This window comes from Centruroides vittatus, unplaced genomic scaffold (genome assembly GCF_030686945.1).
Source record: "Centruroides vittatus isolate TY-2023 unplaced genomic scaffold, ASM3068694v2 contig_461, whole genome shotgun sequence".
Classification (NCBI taxonomy): Eukaryota; Metazoa; Arthropoda; class Arachnida; order Scorpiones; family Buthidae; genus Centruroides; species Centruroides vittatus.
In genome coordinates, this window is record NW_027122257.1 from 165443 (window position 1) to 180498 (window position 15056).

The window sequence follows — 15056 nt, forward strand, 5'->3', positions numbered from 1 at the left end:
CAAAGAATGTACATTGAGCACATCATGTAACGTGCATAACTCTAACCATTCAAGGTACGACAATAAAATCTTTTGGCAATCAATTCTTCGTGAAATTCTGACCCTAAATCATGAGTCACGTGACCCCCTTCCTGTTTACAGTTTCGGTGTTGCATTCAAGATGGCGGCCGTGTAGGTAACACACACCGATCCGTTTTTCCTGGTCTAATGTATTCCTGACATGAGCAAATTAACTTTGGGTACATTCTATATTCTGTAGCAGGGTGTTAAGTGGCTTTCCCATCCTGTACTACAAAATCTCATTAAATTTTAAATCACTAATCTAAAATCCTTTGAGTAAAACAGAAATGTAATTTTCACATTTATTAAGTATCCTTGCGCTAATCCATTTTGTCTCTAAGTAGGATAATAAATTTTAAGTTGCGCACACACGACGGGACAAAATTGGAAGCCGAAGATCAAAAAATGTCTACAAGTACTACATACATTCTTAACAGGAGAAGATGAAATTGCAAAATGCCCTAACAAAAAGATGAGCATGCAATGAGTGAAACAAAGATATTTAATAAACGTGAATAACAAGTTTTCAAATGTGGTTCGGTACAAGAAACCATTCTACCGATGGAATTTGATGTAGTGGTTTGCTCTATTCAAGAATTTCTTAAATTTAAATCTTTCATACTTATTTACAAAGCCTCGTACATTTAAAATGTATCTTCTCTGTCAAAATCTTCATCTCTTTGAGGTCGGGGATGGCAAGTATCACAAAACGACCTCTAGCTTTCGGACTTGAATTGATGAAATGGTTTGGGCCGATCACTCATAAGCGAAAAATGGAATGTCAATAATTTTAAAATCCTAAAGATTACAAATTGCAACTATATATAAACAAATGTGCAAGTTAACGACTAATTACTTTGCTGTTTTATTTTCAACTATTTTCTAGACCTGTGTTAAAAAAATTATTCTCAGTCGAGTCTGCAAATCATATTGCAGATTAATTTAGTGGCATTTAAAATTACCTGAAATAACGGGTCGTGAGATGGTCGCTCCTATATCCTGGAGATTGATTTCGCATATTTGAATGGGGGTCTCGGTCATCACCTGATCGTTCCTTTCTATGGTTAAAGTTTTTGGAAGAGAATCTTTGGCATCCATCTTACAATTTGTCGAATTGGACTGCTGAGGTATGATGCAAAATTCTGCATCCGACGGACACACAGGTGTAAGCTGCGTCTGAGTGACCTCAGTTGGACAGGTCTGATTGGTTTCGGCCAACTACATTACAAAAAGATGCCATTACGTAGTATCACTTCTTTTAATAAATAAGCTTTGATACCAACCTGAATGAGACTGCCGGGAGGAAATACAGACGGGTGAAGTCTACTTAGGAGTTCGAAAGTTTCCGGAGTTAGAGTCGAACTGACGCGAGTACTGCCGTCGCTGAGATGGGCCTCTATTCTGGAAATTACTGGCGCTTGACCTAAAATTTTGGAATCTTAATAATTTAATAAAATACAACTTAAATATTTAATGAAACTATTATAACTTTACCAGGTTCAATGCTGCGACTTAATGTTACAGTAATTGTTTGTAGGTGTGGTTCGCCTGTTGAGGCTATGTTAATAACACTGGATTCATCACTTATATCTTCCTGCTTCTGTCCTTGAACTTCAATATTTAACTGAAACCAAATGTAAATCTATTTTAAAACGAATTGAATCTTCCTTCGATGATTACATCTATAAATAATTACATTAATGAAAGTAAATTTCTTAATGATTTATTATTCGTGATAGCAGAACCAAATTTGACTGATGAAATATCAAAGTAAATTAGTGCTGTAATTTGGTAGGTGTATACAGGGCCCAGGATATTCACAGTCAATACAGGTGGCAGATCATCATCTTAATGGTATGTGGTTTAGTGTTATTTTTATGGAATAAAAACTTCCTTTCAGTATCAGTCAATGATGAGCAAGTTTTGGCAATCCTTAAAGCCAGGTTATTGAGCATTTCACAGTACTGCAGTTGTCACTGTTTTGCTTGGCAACATGTAGATATGGTGATTAAACTGTTTTAAGTCTACACAGACTCAGAATATAGTTTTGTTACACTTCCTTCAAAAGTTAACTACCAGTTAAAAAAATCCAGCATCAAGTTGCATTACTTTCCCAGCACAAGAATTTAAAATTGCATGTGGTGCCATCTATTACAATATTTTATTTAAAAACGTTTTATATTATTAATTATCATAAAATAACAAAAAGCTTAATTTTGAGGGTAGAGATGGGTTTTATAAAAAATTGTAAATGCTAATAAAGAGCAAAAGCTTCATTAAGCTGACCCCACTTGAGATATGACACACGATCCCCTCTATATGAAACGGTAACACTGCTTTTGGGATCGATCCTGTACTGTAGTCCACATATTGTGACAGTGTAGCATAGGGTGAGGTGTGAGTCCATAAATGTTTTCATTTGATTTTGGTGGTGGTCATGCTCATGCGGGGTTGACTTTAAGCAAAAACGTTTCACAGTACAAATAAGTGAGTTTGTGACTTCGTGTATACTTATTATGTATATGCTGTTATCTTACCATTATTTTTTTCTGTTTGTTATTATCAAAATCAAACATTTTTTCCATGTGCCTACTTCCAGTCTCTTTGTGCACCACTAAAAACAGTGTCGAATACCCTAACACCACCTACAAGTGTTTTTTCAAATTCTTTTTTTTTTGCCAACAACAACTTTCCAATTGACTTAAAATTTCTGAACTAAACAGATAATGATTTTTTAATTGTTTTCATTTAACATTCATATTAAATGTTGGAAAAGTATATAATTCACAAATTGAAACATGACAATTAAGTCAATGAAAAGTAATAAAAGAATTTAAAAATTATCAGAATTTGTGATGAAATAATAAAGAAAATACGTACACTTGGAGCAAGCAGAGGTAACGAACCTAATCGAATATCTTTTAATGCTTCACAAATATGATTCTGAATATCATGGATGGTGGGAAAATAACAAAGATTGTGACGTTCCGGAAGCGACTCTTGTGATTGAAACATCTCTCTTTCGACAAATTTCCTTTAAAAAAAAATATATAGAATTTAATTTAAATAAATGCCTTTTAGCTTTATACTTTAATATATTATTTGGAAAAATTTACACTAACCTTAACTGCTTTCTTATGGCAAATACTCGAACCTCACCGTGGGAGACTAGATCGCGAATTTTCTCAACCAACTGGGGATGAATACGAGAGAGACGTTTAGAACACGAAGGAATTTCCGTTTTAATTTCAGTTTCCATAGTTGGTTGGTGCTGTGTGTGAGAAGCTCTGCGAGACGACGTTCTTCCGGAAGGTGGTCCCTCGTGAAATTCATGAGCGAGTTCTGTAGGGAGCTGAATGTACCACCTACAACAACAAAATATTTTAATTACTTTTACGTACAGTAGAACTCTGATTATCCAAGGCAAACCTGTAAGTGAATACACTACTTTTCTTATACTGTAATTCATATAATAAAAAAATGTATATATATAAATTACCTATCTTCTCCATGACCTTCAAAACCAGATGATTTTAAATCTAAAAATGCTTTTTCCATAGCTGCTCTTAAGCTCTTTTTATCTAATGTTAAATTAACTTGATATTCTGGAAATTTTCTGACTTTTTTTATATATATCCTAAATTAAAAGAAAAAGAAATGTTATGAAAGCATAAACTTTTATTTTTTATATCTACAAAATCATTACAAATTTTCTACCTAGCTGGACAAGTTTGCTTAAATTCTCCCTTCTGCAATCCTTCTGTAGGTTTCTTCCAAGAGCTTCCCTTCCTCCGAGGTCCGTACTGGCATTCCATGACTACTGCTCGACTTCCTACAAAACGAAATGTACCATTAATCTTTTTTATACATATGTAATGAAATAATTTAAACTATATTTACCGGCATTAATGAATGGAATTCCATCAAATGGCACGTATTGTGATTTCCACATTAATCTAAGAGAGTTTCGATGGACTCCAGTGGATTGGCGTGTACCCCAAAATGACTGTGTTTCTTGCTTGTGATAGGCAAGGAGGAGGTCAAGCTCCACTTCTGAAGAAACCCATCCCCTGTAGGAATCTCCAATATGCTGGAAATAGTAATAACTTTAATTTTAGGTATTCGTTTGTTCTATTAACACATAGACAATTAATATAACATAACATACTTCGCAGTCTCGCATACGAAGGGCCCACTGAGGAGCATCAATAGAGGAATTCTGTAGAGATGGAGACAACAAGAGAGAAGTGATGATGTCTTGTTTTTCGCTTTTACATTCCACCTGGTTAATTTCGCATGAAGTTTCTTCAACCGGTTTTTCTTCTAAGAAAACCATCAATGAATATAATATATATTTCTAAAACTTGTTACAAAATAATGTGTAATAAAACAATTACCAGTTTTCGTAGTCACTTCTTCGGGACTTAAATGAATAATATGAGTTATTCCTGAATTAACGCTGGGTTGCACCACCTGCCATACTTTACCACAATACTGTTGTGACTGAACTTCCGGTGCCCCGACGCTAATGACTACTCCATTTAATGCATCTAGAGAATCGGCAGTGAGTACGGTTCCCTCCTGTGTCTGGACTATGTGAACAGGTTGGAACGTTGTGCCAGATGGTAGAGTAGACTGTATGGCCGTCTGTAATATACCTAATTACGATAAAAATTGTAATTAAAAGCAGGAACCATTTATCAAAAAATGTAAAAATTGACAAAAGGTACAAACTTTCAGGAGGGCACTCTGCAGTGGTGGTAATTTCTGAAGTTTCTTGCTTAACATCCATCCCCACAACTGTTAAATTATTTATGGTCTAGTACATAAAATACAAAATGTTCAATTTTATTGGCAATTCATATAATTTTAATTATAATTAAATGAGAAATGATTAAAAATTACAAAAATTCCAATCCCTCAATCAAACTGTGATCCATGTACCGTACATGTGGATCAGTATGGGTGAGGATGGATACAATGCTCCAACCACTCTACCTAACAAATTATAGATCCAGATTAAATTTCAACCTAGATCTGCAAAGCAATCACTGCTGTCTTATCCATTAGACACAGTGCCTAGGGCCTAAGAAAAATTAAGAGCCTACAAAATTAAAAATTGAGATAATAGAAGTTATGAGAATTAAAATAAAACATTGACATGTACAGTACATTCTAGGTGCAATATTCATATTAGAAAAGCTGGATAATAAATTATGCAACAATTCTTGAACTGTTTTGCAATCCAGAAATAATTTAAAAAGATAAAATAAAAAGATTATATTTTAAAAAATTAAAAAGTGCCTAGCCCCTACAAAAAGCTTAATGTGGCTCTGACAGCAATAGGTTAACACTATGTAACAATTAGCTGACTAGTGTCTCAAAGAAAAATTTCAACTACATTTCCAGATTTTTTGGCTATATAAAAATCCATCAGCAAAAATTAGGAATACAGACTAATAATTAACAATCCACTATACAAGGCAGTGAAGATTTCAAGATAATAATCATTTAAAATATCTGGAATGATACAATCATCATCTTACAAATTTACTATATTTGGAAGAAAGTGTCTATACTTCTATACATATGATGATATTCTATATTCTGTATGATCTACACACATGGCTCCATGGCATGCCATCATGTATCCTTCAGTTCTAAGCCCAGAAAATGATAGAACAGAAGCCAAATAGCCTTTGATATGAGATTTCCTTTCCACTTCCCAACATCCTTCCCAACAAGAGAGCTTTAAAGTATCACAAAAAAATGAAATGCCCACCTAATATGGAAAATATGCCCAACAATCTTTAATATTCTTAAAAACGTCAAGGAGTAAGTTTACTGCCTAGATATAAGTGGAGTCTACAGAATCCCCGTCTGAAGACATTATGGTGCATAGGGATCACAGCCAGTAAAACCCATATTAGAATTAACGAATAACACTATCTTAATTACAAAATGTAAAAACACTAGATGCCAAGTAATGTTACAAAATTAACAACTGTCTCTTGACATTACAGAAAATGTTTATTTACACAAGTACTTTCAAGTATATGTGTGTTCTCTTCAGGCAAATTATCATTCAGAGAACAGAATGCCACTATTTAAAAAATGAAATATAAACAGTAGAGAATATCTTTTCAAAATTGTTACCTGTGTACAAGCATGGAATGTAATTGAAAAATTTTGTAATTTTATATACAGTCAAACCTGTTTTTATGCGGGGGATAGGGACCGCATTAAAAAAAACGCATTAAAAAAAATCTCACGAAACTTCACAAATGGCTGTAAATAATAGTTTTCGCAACACAATTAAAAAAATATTTTTTTTATGCGGTCAACAGGGACCGCATAAAAAAAGTCTCGCATAGAAAATAACTCAAAACCGTACGAAATAGAATTTATTGACAACAGATGTCAGCACTTGACTGCATCGTCTGGTCTATCGTCTGTTTTACATATTTTTGTCCAGGTGGTGTTTTGTTGACTTAAAAAGTAAATTATTTCATTTTTCGCATATTCATGCAATAATATTACTATAATAAGTGCATTTATGCTATAATAAGTTTATTTAGCTATAATAAGTCAACGTGAGACATGACGAATCGCACGAGACTAGTCACCAACTATACCGCACAAATTAAAAATTCGCATTAAAAAAATCGCACATAAAAAGAGCGCATAAAAACAGGTTTGACTGTATTTAACAACCCGAGTATGCAATGAAATATAGCCAATATTGCTGAACCAAAATACAAAAGCAAACTAATATATAGCAGTACCATTAATGAGTGAAATGTTTTTTGTTGTAAAATATGAAATTTACAATTTTAAAAGCTTAAATAATACTATCCACAGTACTCATATGTCAAGCATGGTAAAAGGGCACTCAAACATTCAGGGCAATGAGAGGGCAGACCTTCTCACCCACATGGCTCTGGATAGAATACATCACTGCTCATTTAGCAAAATTCCACCTTCCTGGCTCAAGAAACAGATCCGATTAGATTCTTGGAATGCCTGGCAAAACAGATGGGATAGCAGCAACACCAGCAGACTGACACATAGCTTCATCCCCAACATCAAACTCAGAAGAACAAACAAGCATATCATTCCATCTTTCTAATTGACTCAGCTTCTAACTGGGGCATGGCAATCTCAATACTTACTTATGTAGGTTCCTCCACAAGACTAATGGCCTGTGTACTGGCCAGCTCAACAAACAAGAGGATTCTATAATTCTCTAATAACTGCCCACTTTACGTGACTCAAAGAAGGACTATCATCAGGCCCGTTCAGAATGAAAACTACCACTGGCCTTGCGACAGCAGGACCCTCATGGATAATAAAAGTATCTACAGGGTCGTTCATGGTATAACAAACTGAACTGACTCTGCCCTTTCTGGCCTGATCTCCCTCCTCTCCTTGGTATTCTGGTTCCTGCTTGTGTTCTCACTGCAGCAATTGAATCGTTGAATTCTGGACTTTTATCATCATTCCAGGACATTTTATTTGTTCTCTGTTCATTATTCTTTACATAATTTTACTGTTTTTAATCACTTATATGTACATGTATTATAACTGGATCTTGTACCTGTTAAGTATACTGTTTTGAACTTCCCATTTGTATATTTTTACTATTATACGGGTATTCTATGTACTGCGTCCTGCAATTGTACTGTTCACCGTGTATTATCATTTCCAATGTGTAACTCCTGTATTTTACTGTATTTCCACTGGTATTATTGCTTACAATATCATTGGGTTACTCTGTTGCTCTCTCGTTATTGTACTCGGTGTCTACACACAAATTTACTGTCATGCGACTATATTCTGTGCTTTGTAGTATGTAAATATCTCACTGTAATGTCATTGTACATATTTTATAACAACCTTATACTATTTTATATTTGTAACATTGTACTTAGTCTATATTTTTAATAAATACGTTGCTGATGCCCCATGGATCCTATGGTTACTCCCTTTCCCTCTCTCCTATCTCACTTTATTTCCCCTTCCCTCTAGCTTCTTCATTCTTTATATCTTCTTTCAATTTCTCCTAAGCTGGGCTATACCACTGAGTGCAACCCTTACCATTTTCTCAGCATTGTCAAGCATGGGGTACAGCAACATTGATGCAATGAAAAGAGACTCCCAGATAGTATTCTTCAGTCCTCACAATGTCTTAGGGAAGTTTGTGACCAATGTAGATCAAATTTACCCTCTATTCCTTGTTTAGCTAGCTCTGTTGTACATCTATTATGTGCAGGTTAGTTGATTCTTGTTTTTTGGTGCAAGAACCATGTAGGCTAAGCTGCGCCAGGTCAAGTGGTGAATAAATTTAAACAAGACAAATCAAAAACATATGATAAAAATTACGTATTAAACATAAATAAAAAATGAAATAAAATAAATAGATAAATAAACGAACAACAACAACAACAACAACATATATATACAACAATTTAGGTGAAAAAACAAAATAAATAAAACTATATAATAAATAAATGATCAAATCTCTTTATACATATTAATGACTTTCAGAAAGCCCAGTAGATTGTCCAGACTTGACCTCTGGCCCAAAATCTCTGACAGACTTGCATTTCGAAAATACTGTTTACGCAACCTCTCAAAGACAGAGCAATTGCACAGTATGTGTTTTACACTAAGAGGGTACTTACAATACCGACATACAGGCTGGTCATCACCCTTCAAAAGGTATTGATGAGTCAGTCGAGTATGTCCAATTCTCAAACGGGTAAGAATAACCTCAGATCTCCTGCCATACAGTTTCTTCTGTGTCCAATTTTCTATGATAGGTTTGATCTCGTCTAGTTTATTGTGGACTTGTTCGTTCCACACATTTTGCCATCTCTCTGCTAGTTGTTTTTTAACGACCAGCTTCAAGTCGCCTCCTTCAATAAACATTGTATGCTGAGGACTTGCTGACTTTGCAGCTGCATCAGCTTCTTCATTTCCTTTTATACCTACATGGCCTATTATGTGCAACATCTTTACAATGCTCCACAAGACAAAAGCAAAGCATTCTGGCAGTCATCCCAATATATATAACAGCTTCAACCTAGTTAGTAAATTTTGTAAGAAAATAGCATAAATAGCATAAACCTTAGATTTTTTAGAGTGTGATATTGTCTCTATCATTGAAAAGTATCTTGTGCAATGTGGCTGGGGTGCTAATAGCAATATGTAACCATATTTCTTGAAAACCTAGAAAATATGCAATGGGACAGATCCAGATAAAGAAATGGCAGGTGTCACAAAAACTAACTCTTTCTTATGGATCATGAAAATAATGTCTTTGACTGGTTTCAAGATGGATAAACTTGGCCAGAGAGTATCTTGCTCTTCAAACTGCTAATTCAACAAGGGTTGAATTAGCAGTTTGAAGGGCAGTCCTCATCCACAAGCAGTTGGGTGGAAGGGTATAAGAAAGCTCTGTGTATGAATACGTAATGACTTAATTTTTGTACCTATGGAAAGCCATAGAAGAAATGATTTAGGACCACCACCTTATATCATTCCTTCTATGGTGTATCAAATTTATGAAACATAGGAAACCCCATATACAAGCAGATCCAAAACAGCAATCCCCTCCTCTTCACCCTTCTCCTCTTTAGTAAACATAATAATCAGGAAAATGGCAGACAATGATTGAATAAAGCCTAGTAACTCAACTTCTTGCACAATCCCTGGAAAGGATAAATCAACAAAATAAAACCTTTATATCCCAGTACAAACAGATTTAGACAAAACTAACGTTTTCAACCATTATCATGGTCTTCATCAGGTAATAACTCTTCATCATAACTCTCCCATGCCAGAAGTACATCATCAACATACCACAAGTAGAGAAGAGGATACCATACAGTAATTAGAGATCTAAAAATTCCAAACTCTATATTCTAAAATTTTATAATTTTATCTATTTCAATTACATTCCATGCTTGTGTGTGAGGAACAATTTTGAAAAAATGTTCTTTACTGTTTATATTCCATTTTTCACAGTGGTGGTCTATTCTCTGTGAACGATATTGCCTGAAGAGGACAGTTATATACTGTCAAAAGTAGAGTAAATAAACTTTTTCTGTAATACCAATAGACAATTGTGTTGCTAATTTTCTAGCACTATCTTAGTATAAACCCTAGATAAGAACCTGAATATATCTTGAAACTAGGAGGAAGTTCCCTAAAATAACTGGAGGATAACTTCCAGACAGTGAGGCTGTTTGGATTTTAAGCAGACTTATTTTCAAGATCAATCAATATAACTTGAACAATCTCCCAACTATGCAGAAATGGTTTATCAATGTCATTTATGTTATTCTGTTACCACTAGTGAGTTAAGGAAACTTACATTAAAAAATATTAAATAAGCAATCAGAACTTTGTTAAAGATTTGCAATATTACAACTGAATGCATTTCCATATTGGTTCAAGTTAATGAACTTTGATCCAGAGAGAACCTTAAATGTAATAGAAAAAACTCATAAAGCTTTGTAATATTCAGCATAAACAAGCAGAACTCCTCAAAGAACAAAATGAACACATCATAAAGTTTGAATCTTAGTTGTCAGCCTTACTCAACTAGCTGCTCAACAGCAAAATGTGAAAGTTCTGCATCTGATGTTAGTCAAGTCCTAATTGAATTTTTGAAATTGCAGACATCATTTGTAGAATAATGAAAACAATTCATGATAATCCAAACAGATCAACCAGGTCAGTATGTCTCAGTCTTATCCTTCAAGTGCAGACTATAAGAGATACTGCAAAAGTTTGAGTGATATTTCAGAAAATGTTAACGATTAGCTTAGTGAAGTGGAATGTATCACAAAGCATTCAAAACAAATGAAATTTAAAAATAAGTAATGCTCAAACATACTTTTTACTACCAGAGCAGGTTGGAATAAAACAAGGAGAAATGTGTTGATTTCATGTTTTGGTCAATTGCACCAAAATATTGTTTTTGTCATGAGCTCAGTTGGAAAAACTGTGTATTTAATAATTGCTGAGATGATCTAACTTTACAGAAAAAAGGAATGTGTATACTCAAGATTCTGAAACAAGTACAATATTTTGAAAAAGACAGTATATTGGAAACTCTGCAATCAAATGTGTAAAACTTATGCCACCAGCAATGATTTGCAATGTGCCATGCAAGTTAGTATTGACTTCTCAGCAAATGGAGGAGTATTTCTACTCTGAGCACAATCCAGAAATTTCTCTACATTGGTGTATATACATTATCTGTTAACTTCATCTAAAGATTGTCCATGATACTATCAGTCCAAACACAAAGAATACTGCATCACTTCCTGCACATTCTTTGAATCTTTTATTGATTCACAAGATTCGATAAAAATTATCAAAAAGATAATCCTTAATGATTCTTGTGAATTAGTTATTGTTATTTTGGTAAGTATGCTATTTAATGAAAAATTGTTATATTATTATTATATATCCAGTGCTTGCTCAATGGTAATTTGCAGCCAAGGCAAAACTGACTTTTGCCATTGCAGCTTCCAGAACAGTTGCCAATAGAAAGCACTTCAAGTTCTGGTATGAACTATTTATAAACAATTTTAATGTATATTTATTTTATTTGGATTATTATTTTTATTTTTCCCTCTATTTGAACATTTTTGACTGCACATTTTGCCACTCAAGGTAGTCGCCTCAAGCATCAAGCTGGGCCTGCATACATATCCTTATTGCAGAGATGTCAAGAAGAAAATACACGGATTATATCAAATATAATCCATCAATAAATTTAATATCATTCTAATAATTGAACAAGTTTCATACTGTAAACATATTTATACTTATTTATTGACAAATATTGATTATTAGTTTTGAGGTGCCTGCATACTGTGGACTTAGGGGTGCCATATTTCTAAATGCCCCACTACAGATGATGATTAATACATACAAATGTGAGGAAATAATTCTATTTATTCAAATTACATTAGTTGTAATAAATTGTAAGATTTGTATACAAAATTTATTACACTCCTATGTCTACTATAATGATTAATCAAAAGCAAAATCATAAATGTAATTTAATTTTGTTTTTATTAATTATTAATTACATATAATAAATACGTCATATATTTAGTATGTAGACCTAACTGCTTGTAAACTCTAAAAAAATACAAATATATCATGTAAAATGGCAAGTAAGAAAATTTTGTGTAGTCATCAGATCACTTCTGTGAAATTCTTCAATCCAGAGAGCCGATTTTATAACTTTTCAATCACGTGTCCTCGAAGAATTTTTAATTGAAGTTCATTTTGGGAAATAAAATTCCAAATGCAAAGGAAAGAGGATGCCATTGCAAGACATTATTACTTTGTTTCCACAGATGCAACCGGAAAATGTTTCCAAGGTTGCACTTTTTTGATATCCATCTATATACTGATATACTCATTGAATTATTTTTCTTTTTTTCCTTCTTTCTAACTTTTTCTGCCTTTCAGATATTAAGATGACATTTTTTATACCCATTGTGAATTTGCCAAACTTGTAACAGGATTGCTGGATGTTCAGTAATAAGGCCAGTATAGGCAGATAAAACCATCCAGAATATCCACAAAAGTCTAAGGACCAAACCGAAACCTAGATCTTCCGAAATGGCAGATTGACATCACCTACTGGCAACCTATCATTTCTATTGATCTGTTTTAATATATTTTAAATATGCTTTTAAAACAGTTTATTCTTTTTTCACTTAATATTTGATAGATGATGATAAAAATTTACTCTTGCTGTCATTAAGCATAGTTTAACTTATAAGAAGTAACATTATATATATAACCAGAGGTGTATCTGGGGGTGTTCAGTGCGGCAGAACCTCAAAATTAAAATAGTTTTGTTATTTTAAACTCTATATAAATAAAAATGTAAATGTTCGTTTGTTCCTAATAGCTAATCTCCGAAAGTTCTTCACCGATTGCTTTGAAACTTTGACACAACGTTGCATTTGAATACACGCGTTTTTATATAATATAGATGTCAAAAATTCCCCCCCCCCACGGGGAGAGACAAAATTAAGGCTTACTGTCAAGAACTGGGCTTCTATTATACTATTTCAGATGCAGTTTTTTGTGTTTTTGATTGCATTATTATCGGGTACGTGAAGAGAATGTACACTAAGGGATTTTTCAAAATTCCCCCCACGGAGGAAGTGTTATACATTTATAATAGATACATTTTGAGTCACAGCAACGCGTGGCAGGTACTGCTAGTAATAAATAAACATAATGCATATTATATGATTCAATCAGTAAGATTAATTAACAAAACTAGTTTTATAGTAAATGAGTATTCTATTATTCCCATATTCTATAAATCCTGGACAAGCCACTGATTATAGCATTTAAATTTTCTTCAGAAATCATAAAACAAAATTAAAGTTTTTTTGATTATGTTAATTGAAAATAACTTATGTAGTAATTATTTTCAATTCTAAAAATGTTAGTAATTAATAACAAAAATGGTTCTTATTCTTTTATTCAATTAATTTCAAATCAGATTATCTCAACTGTAGTCAAGATTCTTGTGATATATTATGCACAATCAATATTTTGATTAAGTTTAAGTCATTTAGAGTAGAAATTCTAACATTAAGACCCAACTGTACTATCTTAAGAGCAAAATTTTGACTTTTGGCAATGAATTTTGGCTGTGAAATCACAATTGGAAACATTTTTACATTATTTATTTTCTTTACATAAGAAGAAAGTGAAAGTTTAATTATTATAATAAATAAGACACATACAAATAAAGTACGAACATGTACTCGAAAGCTAATCAAAGCCGTTTATCTTAAGTTTAGGTTAAGAAAAAAAAAAGCATTTAGTGTCACCGAGCTTTTCTAACAAGTATTTTTCTTTGTTGCAGTGGTTGTTTTATCAACAAGTGAATCCAGTGTAACCGGCATATAATAGGGGGTGATTAATTCAGTATTTTATCTCCATTCTAACATGAAAACAATAAGGAAATGTGACAAAATCATCATCATACGACGAAATCTTTCGCTAGACGACTTTCAAACGTAGAAGAATCCACACAATTCATAAATAACGTTAATTTAAAGTTAAAATTATCGATAAGAAACCTTCGCAGGTAAACACATTTAGTTTTTACCCGTGGCGGCCAAATGAAATTTTTTGAGGCGACAATCGATAGATCGTCGAGGGAAAAAAAGTTAAAGCGCGAAACGTTTCCAATTTCTAAACAATGCGGCATCGATCGGGCGACGGAGAAAAGGGTCAAAGGTCGAACTGGGCGGGGTCCACGTGCCGAAAGGGGTCACGACTCGGTAAAACCGTAAAAATGAAGAAATTCCATAACGAATAACGTATTAGAGTAAGGCCCAATGTCAGAAACATTAGGAAACGGAGTATTCGAGGGGGAGGAAGCGAAATTCGGTCCGTGTCCATAATTAAGAGTTTAGTCGATAATCTGAATGAGGAATGAAGCACCCGAATCGCTGGAGACACGTGTTATCTACTATCTAAACGAAAAGGAGGGCGAAAGACGAAAACGAGTCACCAACCTCGTCATCGGCCATCGGATTGACGTCGACGGGAAGCCATCTGACGGAATTTATTGGCATTTTTTTTTTTCATTTTTTATTTTTTTACCTTTCTCATTTATTAACCGGATTGTTGGAAATGTTCGGGCCCGATTCGTCCAGACATTTCTCTTCGAATACTATTGAAATTCAAATTGTCCCTACGAAAATAATGCTATATTCGTTTCCGGTTTATCAATAAAACGCACAAGTTATGGTATTAATTTAACATTGTGAAGAATCTGGATTCTTAGAATTTCTTGTTTTTTTTTTTTTTTTTTACTTTTTCGGCAATGTTATACATAACAGAGGGAAATTATGGCGATGGATGAAAAAATGACCCCAAGATTTTTACATTTTTGGACTCAGAGGACCTTGAAACGTCGAGAAATGCAAAAA

General features: G+C 33.5%; 1 protein-coding gene across 3 annotated transcripts; it reads right to left on the reverse strand.

Annotated features, from left to right (window-relative positions):
• Positions 1-543: 543 nt before the first annotated feature.
• On the reverse strand, positions 544-14689 carry LOC136977576 (calcium-responsive transcription factor-like). 3 transcript variants are annotated; one of them, XM_067273079.1, is made up of 13 exons: positions 14640-14689; positions 4795-4879; positions 4458-4718; positions 4229-4383; positions 3961-4150; positions 3778-3892; positions 3560-3697; positions 3183-3425; positions 2941-3094; positions 1555-1684; positions 1344-1483; positions 1023-1278; positions 544-948 (listed from the first exon to the last, which is right to left on the reverse strand). In XM_067273079.1, the coding sequence occupies exons 1-13, from the start codon at positions 14652-14654 to the stop codon at positions 932-934; spliced, it is 1899 nt and encodes a 632-aa protein (XP_067129180.1). In that variant the 5' UTR covers positions 14655-14689; the 3' UTR covers positions 544-931. The 3 variants fall into 3 exon arrangements, with proteins under 3 accessions (XP_067129180.1, XP_067129179.1, XP_067129181.1); XM_067273078.1 differs by lacking the exon at positions 544-948 and having other exon boundaries at positions 988-1278; XM_067273080.1 differs by lacking the exon at positions 544-948 and having other exon boundaries at positions 988-1278; positions 4795-4860; positions 14640-14664.
• Positions 14690-15056: the final 367 nt, after the last annotated feature.

What these genes read in the sequence shown, in the direction of transcription:
- LOC136977576 (XM_067273078.1), bottom strand. An exon ending in GCCATAAGAAAGCAGTTAAG is followed by an intron (nt 3,095 to 3,182) that starts GTTAGTGTAAAT and finishes TTTTTTTTAAAG; the next exon opens with GAAATTTGTCGAAAGAGAGA. An exon ending in TACCTCTGCTTGCTCCAAGT is followed by an intron (nt 1,685 to 2,940) that starts GTACGTATTTTC and finishes ATTTGGTTTCAG; the next exon opens with TTAAATATTGAAGTTCAAGG.